The 21,127-nt window shown below is 41.6% G+C and overlaps 1 protein-coding gene across 1 annotated transcript in view; it reads right to left on the reverse strand.

Annotated features, from left to right (window-relative positions):
• CLSTN2 (calsyntenin 2) overlaps window positions 1–21,127 on the reverse strand; it is a 639,705-nt gene that overhangs the window by 36,728 nt on the left and 581,850 nt on the right. Inside the window, exon 9 of the mRNA XM_039462018.2 lies at window positions 6,516–6,678. Within this exon, the coding sequence (XP_039317952.2) occupies window positions 6,516–6,678 (163 nt within the window). The remainder of the gene's footprint in view (window positions 1–6,515; window positions 6,679–21,127) is intronic.

Genomic DNA, 21,127 nt, shown 5'->3' on the forward strand with positions numbered 1-21,127 from the left:
TGAAAATGTGCAACCACATGATCTCAGGACTACATGAGGCTCCAGTTTCCCCATTACTCATGCATCATACATTACTGCTTACTGCAAGTCTCGGGTTATTTCTGCCTTCTTATCTCTTTTTGACCATTCCTACTTGCTTTGGCTTCTCTCAAAGCCACAATGAATGTTTTGCATCTCTCTGTTTACAGGCTCTAATATTTAAAACAGCTTCTCTACTTCCTGCTGCCTTATTTGTCGAGTAGAAGGTGGGATTCAGCAACACCAGGATGCAGGGTAGAAAGCCTTTCTTATCTAAGACTAGAGGGAGGTGTCATAGTAGGAGTAAGCAAGGCTGGACACTCTAGGAAGGTCACAGCCCACAACTCTGGAGGAGAGTCCCCCTGGCAGAGACAGGGACCGAGGCAGTTACTAGAGGGGAGACACAGGTAGCCTACCCTGAGGTGAGATCTCTGCCAAGAGTAGATGAGGATCAGGCAAGGAGCAGGGTGGTAGCTTTTTGAGAAAGTGCCTAGAACTGTGCTGCTTCAAACACGCTTGGCCTTTTCATTAATGCCTAACACAAAATAGGTAAAACAGAGTCGCTCTGGTCATGGCATGGGGAGAGGTGCCTTGGACCTCCACGTGCTGAAGCATCTCCTGGAAACCCCAGGGCTCCCTCAAAGCACTAGTCTGGCACAACTGGCAGCCTACCTGACTCACTCCCTTGCACAGCTGGGTTATAGTACCTGGGCAATCAGGCCCAGTTTAGAGGTCCAGAAATGAGGCAGATGTGAGTATACAATATTTATAGTTTATGAGTAGAACTTGAATTTTTGTTCTTAGAAATGGGCTAAGTAGCCTGTAATTCCAGCACTTTGGGAGTCCAAGGCAGGCAGATCATGAGGTCAAGAAATCAAGACCATCCTGGCCAACATGATGAAGCCCCATCTCTACTAAAAATACATAAATTAGCTGGGTGTGGTGGTGGGTGCCTGTTAATCCCAGCTACTCAGGAGGCTGAGGCAGGAGAACCACCTGAACCTGGGAGGCAGAGGTTGCTGTGAGCCGAGATTATGCCACTGTGCTCCAGCCTGGCAACAGAGCGAGATTCTGTCTCACCATCTCACGCCAGTTAGAATGGCAATCATTAAAAAATCTGGAGACAACAGATGCTGGAGAGGATGTGGAGAAAAAGGAACACTTTTACACTGTTGGTGGGAGTGTAAATGAGTTCAACCATTGCGGAAGACAGTGTGGCAATTCCTCAAGGATCTAGAAATAGAAATCTCATTTGACCCAGCAATCCCGTTACTGGGTATATACCCAAAGGATTATAAACCATTCTATCATAGAGACACATGCACACGTATGTTCATTGCGGCACTGTTTACCATAGCAAAGACCTGGAACCAACCCAAATGCCCATCGATGATAGACTAGACAAAAAAAATATGGCACATATACACCAGAGAATACTATGCAGCCATAAAAAATGATGAGTTTGTGTCCTTTGTAGAGACATGGATGAACCTAGAAACCATCATTCTCAGCAAACTGACACAAGAACAAAAAAGCCAAACACCACATGTTTTCACTCATAGGCAGGTGATGAACAGTGAGAACCCTTGGGCACAGGGAAGGGAACAACACTCACAGGGCTGGGGGCGGGGTAGAGGGGAGGGGAATAGGGACAGCAGGGAGGAGAGGGGGGGATGTGGGCGGGGGTGGGGTGGGGATGGAGACAGCAAACCACCATGGCATGTATGTACCTATGCAACAATCCTGCAGGGTGCAGGACGTGCACATTTATCCTGGGTGCAGAAGTGATAGCAAAGAGGTGTGTACTAGCCACGGCTACACAGAGGAAGGTGACCTCTTTTGTGATGCTAGGTTGATCCCGACTGCACAAACCTTTCCCTACAATTAAGAGAGGCCACACGCTCTAGGCCTTTCTGGTAGCATTTCTTAAATGTCAAAGAAGTCTCTTTTTTTTTTTTTAAATTGCTAGAATACATACCAATGGAAATGAAGTTTCAGTGATTATTTTGGCTTTCAAATTGGCTAAACAGACTACTAGTCTAATTGCGTCTGCAGAACACTGCCCAGCCATAGTGCTAGAGCCAGCTCTCAGGAGATCCCAACAAGCTGCTGCTATCAAACCATATGCTATTCCCATCGTTAAAGCCTCATTCGAAGTTTCACAGATGGGAGCTAGTTCCCTTGCCAAAGTCAGAAGCACCTGAAACACTCCCCACAGTTGCAAGACCAAAGGCAATTAGAGGTTCACACAGAGAGCTTATGCTATATGTATGTATAAGTGGACTTCAGAAGGTTTAGAGGCATGCAGAGGTAAGGGCTGTATCACGGGCCATTAATTTCACAGCATCATGTCTTATCGAAAGATCTTTTGATATGTTCATTCAGGATAAAAATGTGGCATCAAGGAGGATGTGAGTATTTGTGGGAATCCAAGCTCTTTAACAAAGAAGTGTGGTGTCCCAGGGTTTGGTCTCAACTCCTTTTCCCCGACTCCAGTCCTTCTGGTTCCTATACCTTCCAGTGACAAGGAATCCTGAATACGTGTGCGCCCAACTTCCCTGCCACAGCATATGGTGTTGCCTCCATTACCTTCCTAGTGAACTGTGATACGTTCTATAAAGCCTAATTTTAAAGATTTTAAGAATTTTTCCTCTGCTGAAAATTCACCAATGGGTTGTCATTTCTCCAGAGAAAATACTCAGATCTTCCAGTGGCCCAAAAGACTGCAGGATCAGTTTCCTACATCTCAAGCCCCACCTTCCAATACCTGTCTTCTGACTATTTTCCAGCTTCATTTACCTTTGTGACCATCAGTGAACCTGTGAGGTCAGGGTTAGTCCTGAGGAAGGAGAAAAAAGTCAGTGCATGCAAGGAGCCATGGGAGAGCCAGAAGCTAGTGCATGCTATGGTTCTGCAGACTGTCTTCAATGTTGGTCTTAGATGAGAGGATCAGAGGAGCTGATGGAGGAGGGGATAGTGAGATGTTCTAAAATTTATACAATCATTCAAGCAAAATGTGCCGAGCACACTACATGTGCCTAGCATCTAGTCCTTACAGGAATTCTGTGAGGTAGGTCTTACTCTTAGTTCAGATATTAAAAGTAGACTAGAAGCTCCAGGAAGTTAAGAATCCTTCTGGGTCCACACAGCTAGTAGACAGCAAAGCTGGGATTTGATTCAGGATCCTTTTCTTTAACCCCAAAGCTGAAACTCTCTTTTATTGTTCCTTGGTGGATCACTTAGGTTTTACATAATAAAAGATTAGCAAGGGGAATGCAGCCGCCTTGTGTGTTTTCAACAATGTATTCGAGGGTGGTCAGATGTCTGAGAAGGTAAAGGGTTTGTAGCCTTTGTATCAGTACACATCAGCTCCTGCCCTTTTCCAAACGTAATTACATAAGCAAAAGGACCAATTAGGAGTGGAGAGACAGTGGAAAGAGCAGAGGCACTGGAGGCTTGAGGTTGGTCGTATTCAACTGAGTATCTTTGGGTAAACTTCTGAATCTCTGAGTCTGTTTCCTTGCCTACAGATTGTGATAAATAACATTTTCTTTCAGAATGGTAAATACCCCATGTGTATGAAAGGCCTCCTTGCAACAACACCTTTTAAAGTTTCCACAAGGAAATGACATAAAGCACTTCGGCTCACAGTTAATTGGCCAAAGCAAGTCCCATGATGACACTTAACTCTAAGGAAGATCAGTCCTAGCATATATCTGGAAAAAGAACCAAAAATACTTGGTGAACACCTTTGTCATCATTCTTTCTACCACATTCTTTGAAAATCGATGTATACTTGGATTTCCCATTTGAAATCATGTTTTTTGGAATGGCTTTTAAACAAATTGTAATGAGATTTAATAGTAGTGCTGCTATTTATGGAGTGACAATGCCCTCTCCAGATGCGGCCCAAAAGGATACTAAGGAAGGAAACATCTTCCAGGGAATGGAATAAAGGGCCACAAATAATACTTCCCACTCTGAGGGATCCTTATAACATCTGGCCCAAGGGATTCCAGAATTGCTGCGGACCAAAGACTAATGTGACTAATGTATTTCTGTAATTTCCCGTCTTTCTTAATGAAAGAGTTTTCTGGTTGTTCTGCCTCATTCTACTGTTGTATGGTGTGTGCATATGTGCACGTATGTGCATGCATGAATGTGTGTGTTTTGGCAGGGAGGGCATGGTGGTTGCATTGGTGGAAAGTAATTTGCCCTATTCATATATAGGTCTCCACATCAGATGCAGCTACGTCTTGGCCTGCTATAGGCCTCTGTGCATCTCACCGTGATGAAGAGATCACTTGGAATCACTTGGAGAGCCTGGGCATTGAGGCTGGAACCAGGAAGAGGTGAGAATTTGGGCATGTCCCACTTAAGGAAGGACGGGAGTATTTTCCATGTGGAAAAGAGAGCTAAATAAATATCTGTTGACCCGGTGGACAAACTATGGTGTTCATCAATGTGAATAGAGTATTTTCCATTTTTTTTCTAGATACAGTGTACATTTCAGTTTCCTGCCCTGAGGTAGTTAGATGTGGCCTCATGACTTGCTTTAGCCAATGAAATAGGAATAAAAATGATTGGTATCACTTGTAGGTGGAAACTTTAAGAGTTTGCATACAATTTTCCATGTTTTCTTTTCCTCCTGCTAGGTATCCAGCCATGCAATGTGTCTGCTCTGTCTATTGACTGAGGATAAAGCAGAAAAGAGCCTTCAGTGATTTTCAGTAAATATGAAGTGAGGATTATTTTAGGAACTAAGAGTTGGGGCTTGTTGTCACTGCAGTGCAACTTAGCTTATTCTTGATTTCAGTTCTTTCTAAAATCACGTTGTATTTTGTGGGGCTACTTTGGCCCTCTGGGCAGTAGGCGTGTAACTCAGCAGCAGTTGCTGTAGCTGGCCTTGCAGACAGCGGGGGCAGGTTTCCACTGCAAACTTGGGTAACAGGGATTCGGATGTGGTTTCTGAAGGGCTCTTGAAAAGAATCATGGTAAAGTTCACGGAAGCAGACGTGATTAGGGCAGTTTCTTCTTATGGGCACTGCCCAGGCAATGTTCCGTAACACCCATAGGCTGGTTGTAGTGTCTGGCCGGGGCACTAAGCCACCCCAGGGGGCCGTTTCTCTAACATAGCTGTGTTCAGTGGTTATTGATTCCTGTGCAACCTTTGAATCAGTGCCTCACTATTACTACATAGTTTCATGAATTCTTACCAGGTGATACAGCCTACCTGGCATTCTGGGAAGCCTGCAACTGAAGATGCTCTCATTACCGAGCTCTGCTGAAATATCTGATAAACATTTTGCTATCACGTGACACATGTCATCTCAAGTAGGTGGGCTCAGCTCAAAAACAGTTTCTCTGTTCTTGCCTCTTTTATACCTTATCCCATTCCTGGGTTTGGAATCTCTGCTGCTTCCAGGCTGCACTGCACACACTCCTTTCCATCTTCTTTTATGTGGAGCTGCCCAGAACTCACTTTGTCCAACCTACAGGGGCATGTGTCTGTCCTAGTTCCCTCTTAGGTCAGTGGGTCTTCTGAAGGCATATTCTTATACTACAGCCCACCTCTATCCCCAGCCCCTCATGGTGAAAAGTCAAAGTCACAAAGCTTGGTAATTTTCACAGAATCTATCAACACAAGCTTGTGTCATATCTCAGAGTACTAATCTGCTTATTTGGGGAGCATTTCCATTTCCTTCTGCTCTCTTATGGGTACTTCAAAGCATACCCATCCCTTAACGGAGCTGAAACAAAGACTCCAGTAGACGTGAGTGAGAGACAGAAAGATTACATGCATACTTGGAAAGGTGGGTTTCCTGATCCCAAGGAGGAGATTAGCCTGGGTTTGGGGATTAGGAGAGCAGCAACAGCACAGGAAGGGAGGAGCGGCAGACACCTTCAAGTGGGAAGGCATAAAGTGCCCCTGTCCTTAGATGAGCTGACTTTAACAGTGGCTTTCTGTGGCCTCATGGGCTGAGCTGACCTTGAGGGTGGCTTTCTGTGGCCTCAAGGCTTGTGGACAAGCTGCCTTCTCTAGCCCTGGGCATTTGTGAGTTCCCAGAACAAAAGGTTTGGGGCTTCGACAAGTTTTGTGGGAATAAAGGGAGATCATTGGTTCCAGCTCAAGCTAACATTCATCAGAGCCAACTAGAAGTTTTGACACAGGATTCTATACTCAGTTTTTTTCTCTGTATAGACCCAGTCTGGAAATGAATAAGACTTCAAAACAATAAAAGACATTAGCACCTCAGAGACAACCATGAAACTGCCCATGTTGATCTAAAATCAAAATAAAAAGCTTAAGCTTGTTACTGTATAATATATTTAGTTTGTGGATATATACTTATTTTTATATGTCCTGTATTTTTTTGGTAAGGGATAGTGATTTTTCTAGCCTATTCTCCCACCACTTTCTTTTCCTTTTTCTCTACCAATATCTTCCAAGAGCTGTTCACAAACAGATCAGGGAAAAGGGTTTCACTTCGGATTACCTTGCCAGCAAGCGCCGACCGTCAGTTGCATGGCTATGTGAGATGGATGAATGGGCCAGTCGTTGGTCACCAGGTATGGTTCATATGTTGCTCCATCCATGTATAAGGTCACCACAGGAAACTCCACGTTGATGACATAGTAGTGCCACTCTTTGTCACAAATCTAATGAAAGAGAAGCAACATTGAAAATTGAATATACAATAAAACATCAAACAGGCTTTCACTCTTTAAATATGAAAGGGGAACAATACATTTTGAGCTCAACAACTTTTATTGCAAAGCACTCAAGGAATATAACACTTGACATACACTGAAGTTATAGAAACTCATCATCAAACGTGCTGGGGCAAACTAGGGAAAAGAGAAACACCCAAGAATCCAACCATCAGGCAGATAGTAGGTGATGGGGAGATTTTCAAGCCTTATTCTGGTGCATCTGGGGAGACAGAGAAGAAACACAAGTGGGTCCTACTGGCCTGGACTCAGGCACCCTCTCATGTACTTTTTCACCCAAGACTCCTGGTCTCAGGGCTGGGTATCTTGTGTCAAAATTGCCAGTTGGCTCCGATGAGTGCTAGGCTGATCAGGAACCAAGGATCTCCCTTTATCCCCACACCAGTTGTTTAAGCTCCAAACCCTCTGTTCTGGGAACCCACAAATGTCCAGGACTATAGAAGCCAGCTTAGTGGATTGGTGGAGATGCTGCGGGCTGGAACAGAGTCACAATACTTAACCTCAAGGGACTGAACTCATACAGCATGAGACAAGATAGAAACCAAGACAGCAATGTCTGGGAAAGGGAGATGGGAGGCATGAAAGGCGGCCAGACTGGAGAATGAGGCCACCCTCTGACCCATCCTTAAGCAAGTGCGTTGGGAGTCAGGCTAGACTCCCCTTCATACTCCCGCTAATCCCCCTGTGCCCTCAGGAGGCCACCTCTGAAATGTCTCTCATCGATCCTCTTCTCTCCATCAACTCTACCATCTGTGGCAGAGGAGACAGATGAGTTCTGAATGAAGGTAACCCCAAGGTGAGGGCATCAAAGCCCTCCCTACAATCACGCTGAATTAAATGTGCTGTTTCTCATGAATAGACAGCACCAACGGGGATGCTAAATAATCTTTCTCCTTTCATTTTGAAGTAAGATTTTTTTTTCCTTAATGTTCTTTTTATATTGTCCTGTCTCATGTTTCAGAAAATTGCTCCTTTTGAAGCCCATTTGTCTGATAAAGCCTGATGAATATTTTAGGAGACTTTGGAAGGTAAGCAGAAGGGGTCCGGGCAGATCTCTCTGAAGTTCTGTTATAGTCAGTGAGAGGCCCAACCCAGTTCCCACTCCCCTCATGCTTGATGCCCTGAACCAAACCCTGGGCTAGGTGCAGGACTCTCAAACTAGGCCTGTGAGTGGGCTGGGGTGACCCCAAGACATAGGTGGCACACAGGCAGACCTGAAGACAGACTGTAGGGCCGACAGAATAGTAGACAACTAAATATTTGAATCAAGCACCCAACCTAAAGAGGTAGAAGTACCCTGGGCTTGGGGTTTGCAATCAAGGATAGCCAGGCAACAGAGGTAAATTAGAATATGGTTCACATCCTTAGGATATTGGGAATATCCAGAGGCATCTGGAAACCCCCGGTCAGGCCCGGGGTGGAGAGGAAGCCGGTGACAGTCAGGTAACCCTGACCATACCCCATACCCTGTGGAATGTAGGCAGAGCTCAGAGAACAAACCGGACAGCACTCAGGGCCCACCCCCGATCCTGGCGTCCATGACCGCCCTCACAGTGACCATCCTCTCTGTGTGACTGGCATGTTGAATGCATGTGCTATACATTACAGCAATCCATATCTGCTGAAGCTGGATGGAAGATAATCCTCTGGCATTATCTCATTTACAACACTTAGCATTTTTGTAGGACAATAAAAAAAAATTGCAGAGAATTAGTTCTATAACTCAACAGTAGCAGCATCCCCTCTCAACAATACGTTTTTTTCCTAGGTGTTTTTTCTCCAGTTTTTCCAAAGTGTGCTCCACTGAACAACAGCCCCCATGATGCCCGACATAAAAACAGTGATTCTCAAACTGTAGTCACTTTTCAACCTTACTGAAAAATGGAAACTTTCCTATTTATAGCATTCCTATAAACATCCTGTGAAACAACAGCTGGGAAAGGTCTATTTGAATCACACTGCGTAACAACTTGAGAGTTTGCATGTTTCATTTAGCATCGGCACTAAAATGCCTTCAGAAATTTCATTTTAAGTAGCTGTATAACATGGCTGTACTATACTTATTTCCAGAATTAATCATGTAACAGCTATTATAAAAGGTGCTGTCATAAATTTCTTGTGTATAAATATTTGTTTGCATTTCTGATTATATCCTTAGGAAAGATTCCCGGAAATGGAATCTTTTGACCCCAGTAGGGTCAAAGGCTGGAGTAAGCCTCTTGATACATATTATCAATATTTTTTTTCTGTAAAGGTTGCACCTATTTATACTCCTACTCATACAGTGTGAGAGAACTTATGCATTGTACCCTTGCCACGCGGAGTACTAAAAAAAAAAATCGTGGTCATTTAAAAGGGACACATTTCATCTCATTTTAATATGGGCCACAAAAGATGGCAAGATTCATATTCTCCAAGATGAACAGGGAGAGCATTGTTGGTGTGAAGAACAGCCTCAGCCAAGAGTCAGAGGTAGGAATGCTTGGGAGCTGCCTCAGTGAGCTCCTAATTGGGCATCTAAACAATCTTTTGCTCATACGAGGCTTATGCCTGCAGAGTTTTTCCACCAAGGAATCTATGACAGCAGCTAAGGGAAATGCCTAATTAGGGTTTTATAAATGTGGATCTATGATCAGGAAGAGACCCACATTGACCCTCTGCTAGAACTGCAGGGACAAACTGTAATTGAAAAATGATCAAGCCAGGAGGCAGCTAAAATAAATGTGACAATTCATAGTTCAACCAAGAAGGAAGAAAATTTAGCAAAGTGACCTTTCCTGGGGGGAGAGAAGAACTTTAATTCCTGACTGTTCATCAATCACCGATGTATATACCCATCTGCACCAGGCATGTCCAAGATCCAAGAATGTCTGATACCATTCCCCAGAATGATGCCCAAGGCCTTGCCTAGACCAAAGACACATGAATCTCTGGACACCTGCAGATGTGCTCCCAAGGCAGGTAGCTGTGGCTTGGCTGTTAAGTAACTCAGAGACCAGAGACTCAGGGATACATGTTCAGGAGGGTAGGATGGACAATGCCAAAGGAGGTCTGAGTTAGGAGCACACTTGCATTTCGGTGTGAGTCGGGGGCCAGGGAAGCCTCCCATGAGATGAGAAAATCGGGTAAGATGTTCTCTGTGTAGTTGCTGACTGGTCGCTCCAAGTGTTATGTAAGTGGCCAGACTGGAAGTTCTGACTTGGTTGCCGCAGCAAATCAGGTGTTTTTGAATGCAACTAATCAACATGAGATATATTCATCTATCAACTATTATGTCTACTAGGTTCTGTAAGAGATACAGAGGTTATGAGATAGATCCTTTGCTTTCAAGGTTTCCAATCGAATGGAGAGAGTATATTAAGGACATAAACTCTTCAAATGTAATGGGACTTGAGGTAAGTGTTGTAGACCAGGTGCAAAGCACTGTGAGGTCCCAGGAAATGGAGAGATTCTTTCCAGGTTGAAGGTGGTGGAATTTAGGATGCATATTAAAGAATGGTTAATATTCCATTAGGAATAGATGGCAAGTAATAACTTTTAAGACAATGAAGCAGAAACCTCTTATTCCTCTATTCATTCATCTGTTGTATAATCAAAGGCAGTAGGTTTGAAGGCATATGAAGACACACATTTACTAAATGCACATTCTGCTTTGTGAACAAAAAAGCACCTGCATTTATGAAGCTTATAGTCCAGTCATGGAATTGACAAAAAGGCTTATAACAGATTGGGATTCGTATCCAGCACAGGTTTGTGCAAGATGCCATGTTAACCCTGTCAAGGTGGATGCGGATGACAGAGTTTGGGAGTGTCAGGCTTCATTTGGGAAAGGTGAAGAGTGTGCGATAAGGAGAGATTAGAAATTGAGGACTTGGATTGCTTTTATTCTGTAGGCAATGGGAGAGCTAGGGGTTTCTAGGTGGGAGAAGGGGGTGATAGTCCTAAAAACAATCAATCTTGGAACATGCTTTTCAATATTGAAGCAGCTTTTCATATTCTTCCTTATACTATTCAATCTTCACCACAACCCTATAAAATAGGAGGACCAATTCTGTCTTTGCACTATTAGAAAATTAAGGAGAAAGGAATGACGGCAGTTTTCAAGATAATTTCTACTTTTAAATGGAGGGGTACATATGCAGATTGTTACATGGGTATATAGTGTGACTCTGAGGTTGGAGGTACAAATGATCCTGTCACACAGGTGATAATAGGTGGTTTTTCAACCCATTGCCCTCTCTTTGCCTCCCCCATCTAGTAGTTTCAGTCTCTATTAGTCCTATATTTGTGTTTAGCTTCCACTTATAAGTAAATTTTATATTTGGTTTTCTTTTCTTGTGTTAATTTTCTTAGAATAATGGCCTTTGGCTCCATCTACGTTGCTGCAAAGGACGTGATTTAATTCTTTCTTATGGCCGCATAGTATTCCATGGTGTATATGTACCACAATTTCTTTATTCAGTCCACTGTTGCTGGGCACCTAGGTTGGTTCCGTGTCTTTACTATTATGAACGGCACTGCGATAAACATACAAATACATGTGTCTTATTGTAAAACTATTTGTTGTCTTCTGAATATATACCCAGTAATAGGATTGCTGGGTCAAACTGTAGTTCTGTTTTAAGTTTCTTCTTCTTTTTTTTAAATCATACTTTAAGTTCTGGGGTTCGTGTGCAGTTGTGCAGGCTTGTTACGTAAGTACACACGTGCCATGGTGGTTTACTGCATCCATTCCCCTGTCATCTACGTTAGGTATTTCTCCTAATGTTATCCCTCCCCAGTAACCCCACTCCCTCCTATTAGTTTCCTAGCTCTCCCACCCCACAACAGGCCCCGGTGTGTGATGTTCCCCTCCCTGTGTCCTCATTGTTCAACAATCACTTATAAGTGAGAACATGAGGTTTTTGGTTTTCTGTTCTTGTGTCAGTTTGCTGAGAATGATGGTTTCCAGCTTCATCCACATCCTTGCAAAGGACACGAACTCATCCTTTTTTTATGGCTGCATGTTTTAAGTTTCTTGAGAAATCGCCAAACTGCTTTCCACAGTGGCTGAACTAGTTTGCATTACCACCAACAGTTTATTCCTTTCTCTCCATAGCCTTGCCAGCATCTGCTATTTTCGACTTTTTAATAATTGTCATTCTGACTGCTGTGAGAGAATCTCTCTTTGTGGTTTTGATTTGAATTTTTCTGATGGTTAATGATAGGGATTTTTTTCATATGTTTGTTGGCCACTTGTACGTCTTCCTTTGAGAAGTATTTTTTTCATATCCTTTGCCCATTTTTAAATAAGATTATTTGTTTTTCCTTGTTGATTTATATTCCGTGTAGATTCTGGATATTAGTCTTTTGTTAGATGCATAGTTTATGAATGTTTTCTCCCATTCTTTGGCTGTTTACTCTGTTGGTAATTTCTTTTGCTGTGAAGAAGCCCTTTAGTTCAATTAGCTCCGACTTGTCAATTTTTGTTTTTCTTGCAGTTGCTTTTGGGGACTTAACCATAAATTATTTGCCAAAGTTGATGTTGAGAAGCGTAGTTCCTAGGTTTCCTTCTAGGATTTTTTATAGGTTGGGTTCTTGCATTTAAATCTTTAATCCATTTGAGTTTTTTTTGTGTGTGATGAGAGGTAGAGGTCTGGCTTCATTCTTTAGCCAGTTATCCTAACATTGTTCATTGAATAGAATGTCCTTATCCCTTGCTTATTGTTGTCTGTTTTGCTGAAGATCAGATCCCTATAGAAGTGCAGGTTTATTTCTGGGTTCTTTATTCTGTTCCATTGGTCTATGTGTCTGTCTGTTTTTGTACCAGTACTATGCTGTTTTTGTTATTCTTGCCTTATGGTATAATTTTGAAGTCGAGTAATGTGATGCCCCCAGCTTTTTTTTTGTTTTCCTCAGTTTTGCTGTGGTTATTTGTTTTTTTCTTTTATTGGTTTCCTATACATTTATGAGTAGATTTTTCTAATTCTGTTAAAAAAAAGGCATTGGTATTTTGATAGGGATAGCATTTAATGTATAAATTGCTTTGGGCAGTATGGCTATTTTAATGATGTTGATTCTTCCAATTCTTCAGCATGAAATGTTTTCCCATTTCTTTGTGTTATCTCTGATTTCTTTCAGCAGTGTTTTGTAGTTTTCTTTGCAGAGATCTTTTACTTCCTTGGTTAGATGAACTCTTAGATATTTCATTTATTTGGTGGCTACTGTAAATGGGATTGTGTTCCTGATTTGGTTCTCAGAACATTATTGGTATATAAATGCTACTAATTTTTGTACATTAATTTTGTATGCTGAAACTTTATCAGTTCCAGGAGTCTCTTAGAAGTGTCTTTAGGGTTTTCTACATAAGGAATCATATTATCGGAAAAAGATAGTTTGACTTTTTTCTTTTTGGATGCCTTTTATTTCTTTCTGTTGCTTAATTGCTTGGACTAGGACTTCTAATACTATGTTGAATAGGAGTGGTGAGAGTAGGCATCCTTGATTTGTTCTACTTCTCAAGGGAAATGGTTTCCCTTGGGCTCTTGCCCATTTAGTATAATGTTGGCTGTAGATCTGTCATAGATAGCCCTTAATATTTTAAGATATGTTCCTTTGTTGCCTAGCCGATTGAGGGTATCTTATCATGAAGGGATGTTGGATTTTATCAAAGGCTTTTTCTGCATCTATTGGTATGATTGTGTAGTTTTTGTTTCTGATTCTGTTCCCATGGTGAATCACATTTATAGATTTGCATGTGTTGAATCAACCTTGCATCCCAGGAATAAAACCTACTCGATTGTGGTGAATTAACTTTGTGACGTGCTGCTATGTTCAGTTTGCTGGTATTTCAATGGGGATTTTTGCATCTGTATTCATCATGGATATTGGCCTGAAGTTTTTATGTTGTGTCTCTGCCAGATTTTTGTATCGGAATGATGCCTAGCTTCATACAATGAGTTAGGGAGGAGCTCCTTCTCTTCAATTTTTTGGAATAGTTTCAGTAGGATTGGTATCAGTTTTTTGTGTATCTGATAACATTGGACTGTGAATCCATCTGGTCTAGGGCTCTTTTTGGCCGGTAGGTTTTTAAAATTACAGATTTAGGTTTTCACTTGCTTTTTAGTTCAATACTGGGGATTGTGTGTTGCCAGGAATTTATCTACTTCCTCTAGATTTCGTAGTTTGTATGCATAGAGGTTTTCATCATAATGGTCTCTGAGGACCTTTTGCTTTTTGTGGCATTGATTTTAATGTCATCTTTGTCATTTCCTATTGTGTTTATTGGAATATTTAATTTTTATTAATCTAGCTAGCACTCTGTCACTCTTATTTATTCTTTCAAAAAGCAACTATTGGTTTTATGGACTTTTGGGTGTCAATTTTGTTCAGTTCTTCTCTCATGTTTGTTAGTTATTTCTCTTCTGCTATCTGTGGGGTTGGATTGTTCTTTTATTCCCCTTCTTCCTCTAGGTGTGATGTTAGATTGTTAATTTGAGATCTTTCTAACCTTAGAAAGGAAATGCCTTAATTAATGAAATGCCTTAATTAAGGCATTTCAGTGCTATACACTTTTCTTTTAACACAATTTTAGCTGCATCCCAAAGATTTTGGTAAGTTGGGTCTGTATTTTCATTACTTTCAAATAATTTTTTGATTTCTACCTTAATTTTGTGGCTCACCCAAGGATTATTCAAGAGCAAGTTGTTTTATTTTTATGCAGTTTTGAGAGACTTTGCCGCAAAAATAAAAATCAATGCTGCATTACAGTCTTGAGAGTGTGATTAGTATGGTTTTGATCCCCATTGAATTTATTGAGACTTGCTTTATGACTGAGCATGTGATTGCTCTTAGAATATGTTCCATGTACAGATGAGAAAAATGTATGTTCTGTGGTTGTTGAGTGGAGTAGTCTGTAGATGCCTCTTGGATCTAGTTGGTCCAGTGTCTAGTTTAATTCCCGAATTTTATTGTTTTCTCCCTCAGTGATCTAACACTGTCAGTGGGCTGTTGAAGTCCCTCACTATTACTCTGTGGCTGCAATGACATTATTTCTTAACTCAAGGAACATATAATCTTATTGTAAGTTAGAACTAACACATGCACCACTGTGGGCTTCCACATTTGGCCTGTATTTTCACTTCACACATAACCAATGTCAACTTCACAGACTAATTTCCAAATCATGATCTTGAGCAGGGAATCATATTCTAAATGGTGTAATTTCATGTCAGAGTATCTCCAAATGGCCCCACTTGGATGTTCCACAGGTACTTCAAACACATTGTGTCTAATTTTGGGTTCAATACTAATCACACTCTCAAGACTGTAATGCAGCAAAAATAGAAGTCAATACCAAAGTCCATGAGGAGTAGGAATGGAGACCTAAGTTCTTTATGCAGACATTGCAGCTCAAGTTTTCTTTGTATAAAGTCTGAAGCTTTAAAGGACTGTCTGAATTTGGGTCCCAGAATAAATACTGCCCCTGCCCTAGGGATGCAGGGAGGAAGCCAGCTAACCACATTGGAACAAGTCACCTTTGAGAAGTTAGACACCTAGGCCTGCTCTGTGAATGGGCGTCAACTCCAATGTACACAGTTCACATGCTGTAGAAATCCTGGACTCAAAAACAAACTTAAAATTGCATCCTAGAAGTCTTTAGGGCACTGAGTGAAGACAAACTCAAAACCTCTCAATAGAGATGTATTCACAGCTTAGGGTATATGTTAGACAATTCCTACCAGAGATAAGCTCCAAGTAAAAGATTACAAAACAAAGAAGAAACAATCCTTTGCCTGTGTGAGAAATAGCAAACACAACAAATGATTAAACTCACGTAACCACAGGAGCAGCCAGGGAAGGAATGGGGAAAGCAGGTTTGAAAAGGAGCCAAATAAAAATTCCAGAAAGGGAATAAAAATGTTAAATATGAATAAGAAAGCTGACAACAAAATTAGTGAATTGGAAGATAGATGAGATTGTATAGCAAAATGAAAACTTCAGTAAAGTTAGGAGATATGGATTCTGTGGATGACCAAATGATAAATTCCAATAAATACCCTTGAAAGATGTGAGGCTGGGCTCTAGAGGGCTACCATGCTACAGTAAGGAATGTGTTACCTTATTTTAGTGTCTTGCATTCAAGAAAGCCATTCTTCACTCCAGCAGTCTTATTATGTGTTAACTTTAGATGACAATAGACAGTAGAATTACAAAAGCCTCTGCTCCAAAGGACATATTTGAAGGGTCAACTTCATTTCATGAAACGGAGAGCTGTTTACCAGGAGGATTGGAACCATGCAAACCAGATTCTCTTCAGACTTGCAAGGCCATAGGGCCTCAGGCACTAATTTAAACATTAGAAATAAAAGTCTGGACCTGGGGCCAAAATGGCTAATTAAAAGCAGCTGCAGTCTTCCGTTCTCCCAGAGAGGAATGAAAGTGACACATGTACTCAGCACCTTCAACTGAAATATCCAGGCTGTCACCTTGAGACTGACTAGGCAAAAAGCCCAGCCTATAGAGAATGAAGAAAAGCAGGATGGGGTGACAGCCACCTGGGAAGGGCATGAAACCAAGGGAAGCAGTGAGTATGTGATCTCACCCAGGAAACCATGCTTCTCTTGTGGATTTTTACAACCTGCAGATCAGAAGATCCCTTCATAAGCCCATGCCACCAGGGCCTCGGGTCTGACACACAGAGGTGTGTGGAGTCCCAGCAGAGCACTGACTCAGGAATTTTGCATTCTCTGGCCCTGGAACTCCCAGCAAGGTGGAATATTGATCCCTATATGCCCCTAGGAGGGGGGCTGTATCCAGGGAGCCAAGCAGTGTCATTCTGTAGGCCCCACTTGAATGGCACATCACAAGTTAAGACACACTGGCTTGGAATTCCAGCCAGCCACAAGTGACAGGCTAGAATCTGCATAAGAAGAACCGAGTTCTTGGGGAGAGGGGTGACCATCATCTCTATGGTTCAGACGACTCAGATGTTACAGCCTGCTGGATCTGGAGAGTCCAAGGATCCAGACAAGGAAAGGTCCCTCACAGGCAGCACACCTGCACTACTAAAAATCAGCCAGATTTCTTATTTATGTGGGTCTCTGATCCTGTTCCTCCTGACTGGGAGGCCCTCCCAACAAGGGTCTCCAGCCACTTCCTGTAAGTGCAGTTCTGGCTAGCAACAGGTCACTAAACCCCAGGATGGAGCTTCCAGAGGAAGGAGCAGGCTGCCATCTTTGCTGTTTCTCAGCCTTCATGGGTAATACCTCCAGGTACAAGAAAAAACGAGGCAACTAAAGTCTGGAGTAGAACCCCAGCAAACTGCAGAAGCCCTACAGAAGAGTAGCCTGAGTGTTAAAAGAAAAACACAGAAAATAACAACATAAACAAAAAAGATCCCCCAAAATACCTCATTCAAAGGTCAGCAACCTCAAAGATTGAAGGTAGAAAAGCCCACAAAGACGAGAAAGAATAAATACAAAAACTGAAAACTTAAAAAGTCAGAGTGCCTCATCTCCTCCAAATGATCACAGCACCTCTCTAGCAAAGGCACAGAACTGGGCTGAGGCTTGTCTGAACTGACTGACTGAAGTAGGCTTCAGAAGGTAGATAATAATGAACTTTGCTAAGCTAAAGAAGCATGTTGTAACTCAATGTGAGGAAGCTAAAAATCATGATAAAACAATACAGGAGCTGACAGCCAGAATAGCCAGTTTAGAGAGGAATACAGCACGAGACATTCACAATACAATCATGAGTATCAGTAACAGAAAAGACCACTGAAAGAGAAAGTCTCAGTGCTTGAAGACTATTTTTCTGAAATAAGCCTGGCAGACAAGAACAGAAAAAATTAATGAAAAGGAACAAACAAAATCTCCAAGGAGTATGGAATTATGTAAAGAGACTGAACCTAGATTGTAGTACATGAAAGAGTCAGGGAGAATGGAACCAAGTACCATGTACTTCCATTCTAGATCTAGAACTTCCCAAACCTAGAAAGACAGGCCAACATTCAAATTCTGAACTGCAGAGAACCCCAGGATGGTACTCCATGAGCTGAACCCCAAGACACATAATCATTAGACTCTTGATGTGGCTTGCCTGTGTCCCCACCCAGAATTCATAATGAATTGTAATCCCAGTAATCCCCACATGTCCAGGGTGGGGCTAGGTGGAGGTAATTGGATCATGGGGGCTGTTTCTCCCATGCTGTTCTTGTGATAGTGAATGAGTCTCATGAGATCTGATAATTTTATAAGGATCTGGTATTTCCCCTGGTTACACAAACTCCACCCTTCTGCCCTGTGAAGAAGGTGCCTGTTTCTCCTTTGCCTTCCACCATGATTATAATTTTCCTGAGGTCTCCCCAGCAAAGTGGAACTGTAAGTCAATTAAATCTCTTTCCTTTAAAAATTACCCAGTCTCAGGCAGTTCACTACAGCAGCATGAGAAAAGACTAATAAAATTCTCCAAGGTCAAAATGAAAGAAAAACAATGTTAACAGCAGTCAGAGGGAAAGGCCAGGTCACCTATAAAGAGAAACTCATCAGACTAACAGTGGTCTTCTCAGTGGACATCCTACAAGCCTGAAGAGACTGGGGGACAATATTAACCATTCTTAGGGAATTCCAGCCCTGAATTTCAGAACAAGTGAATGTTAGCTTCAAAAGTGAAAGAGAAATAGGATCCTTTTCAGACAAGCAAATGCTGAGGGAATTTGTCACACAAAAGAAAAAACCATTTTGAGCCACTACAAAAACACACTGAAGTATACAAACCAGTGACACAATAAAGCAACCACATAAACAAGTTTGCAAAATAACCAGCTAGCATCATGATGACAGGATAAAATTCATATCTTACAATACTAACCTTAAATGTAAGTGGGCTAAATGTTCCAATTTGAATACACAGAATGGCAAGCTGGATAAAGAACCAAGACCCATAGTTATGCTGTCTTCAAGAGACCCATTACACATACAAAGACACACTTAGGCTCAAAACAAAGAGATGGGGGAAAATTTATGAAGAAAATGGAAAACACAAAAGAGAAGGGGTCACAGTCCTAGTTTCTGACGAAACAGACTTTAAATCAATAAAGATTGAAAAAAAGACAAGGGCATCACATACTGGTAAAGGGTTCAATTTAATGAGAAGAGCTAACTATCCTAAATATATATGCACACCATACAGGAGCAAGTTCCTAGAGATCTGCAAAGAGTCTTAGACTCCCACACAATAATAGCGAGAGACTTTAACACACCACTGACAATATCAGATCTTCAAGACAGAAACTTAACAAAGATATTCAGGACCTCAACTTAACTCTGGATCAAGTGGACCTAATAACTACAGAACTCTCCACCTCAAGAATATACATTCTTATCACTGCCACATGGCACTTCCTCTAAAATTGATCACATAATCGAAGTAAAACACTCCTTAGCAAATGCAAAAGAACTGAAATCATAGCAGTCTCTCAGACTACAGTGCAATTAAATTAGAACCCAAGACTTAAAAACTCACTGAAAACCACACAACTACATGGAAACTATACAACCTGCTCCTGAATGACTCCTGGGTAAATAATGAAATACTAGTAGAAATCACAATTATAAACTAATGAGAAAAAAGAGACAATGTACTAGACTCTCTGGGATGCAGCTAAATCAGTGTTAAGAGCTAGAGGAGCAAGATCTAAAACACTCAAAAGCTAGCAGAAGACAAGAAATAACTAAGGTCAGAGCAGAACTGAAGGAGATAGAGACACAAAAACCCTTCAAAAAAATCAATAAATCCAGGAGCTGGTTTTTTGAAAAGATCAACAAAATAAACCACTAGCCAAATTAATAGAAAAGAGAGAAGAATCAAATAGATGAAATGAAAAATGATAAAGGGGATATCACCACAGATTCCACAGAAATACAAACCACCATTAGAGATTACTACAAACAACTCTGCACATAAACCAGTAAACCTGGAAGAAATGGGTAAATTCCTGGACACTTACACCCTCCCAAGCCTAAATCATGAAGAAGTCAAAACCCTGAGTAGACCAATAACAAGGGCTGAAGTTGAGGCAGCAATTAATAGCTTACCAACCAAAAAAAAAAGCCCAGGTCCAGATGGGTTCACAGCCAAATTCTACCAGGCATACAAAGAGGAGCTGTTACCACTCCTTCTGAAACTATTCAAAACAATCCAAAAAGAGGGAATCCTCCCTAAATTGCTTTAGGAGACCAACATCATCCTGATACCAAAACCTGGCAGAGACTCAACAAAAAAAGAAAACTTCAGGCCAATATCCATGATCAACATAGATGCCAAAATCTTCAATAAAATACTGGCAAACTGATTGCAACAGCACATCAAAAAGCTTATCCATCACGATCAAGTAGGCTTTATCCCAGGGATACAAGGCTGGTTCAACATACACAAGTCTATAAACGTAATCCACCACATAAACAGAAACAAAGACAAAACCCACATGATTATCTCAATAGATGCAGAGAAGGCCTTTGACAAAATTCAACAGCCCTTCTTGCTAAAAGCTCTCAATAAACTAGCTATCAGTGGAACATATCTCAAAATAATAAAAAACATGAAAAAATGCTCATCATCACTGGTCATTAGAGAAATGCAAATTAAAACCACATTGAGATACCATCTCACACCAGTTAGAATGGCAATCATTAAAAAATCTGGAGACAACAGATGCTGGAGAGGATGTGGAGAAATAGGAACACTTTTACACTGTTGCTAGGAGTGTAAATTAGTTCAGCCATTGTGGAAGACAGTGTGGTGATTCTTCAGGGATGTAGAAATAGGAATTCCATTTGATCCAACAATCCCATTACTGGGTAAATAACCAAAGGATTATAAATCATTCTGTTATAAAGACATGCACATATATGTTCATTGCAACACTGTTTACAATAGCAAAGGCCTGGAACCAACCCAAATGCCCATCTATGATGGACTGGACAGGGAAAATGTGGCACAAATACACCATGGAATACTATGCAGCCATAAAAAATGATGAGTTCCTGTCCTTTGTAGGAACATGGATGAACCTGGAAACCATCATTCTCAGCAGAGTGACACAGGAACAGAGAATCAAGCACTGCATGTTCTCACTCATAGGCAGGTGTTGAACCATGAGAACACATGGACACAGGGAGGGGAGCATCACACACTGGGGTCTGTCATGGTGGGGAGGACTAGGGGAGGGAGAGTGGGGGGTAGGGTGTTGGAGAGGGATGTTTATTGGGGAGAAATGCCAGATATAGGTGAAGAGTGGATGGAGGCAGCAAACCACATTGCCATGTATGTACCTATGCAACAATCCTGCATGTTCTTTACATGTACCCCAGAACCTAAAATGCAATTATATGTG

Source organism: Saimiri boliviensis, chromosome 9 (assembly GCF_048565385.1).
Source record: "Saimiri boliviensis isolate mSaiBol1 chromosome 9, mSaiBol1.pri, whole genome shotgun sequence".
Taxonomy (NCBI): domain Eukaryota; kingdom Metazoa; phylum Chordata; class Mammalia; order Primates; family Cebidae; genus Saimiri; species Saimiri boliviensis.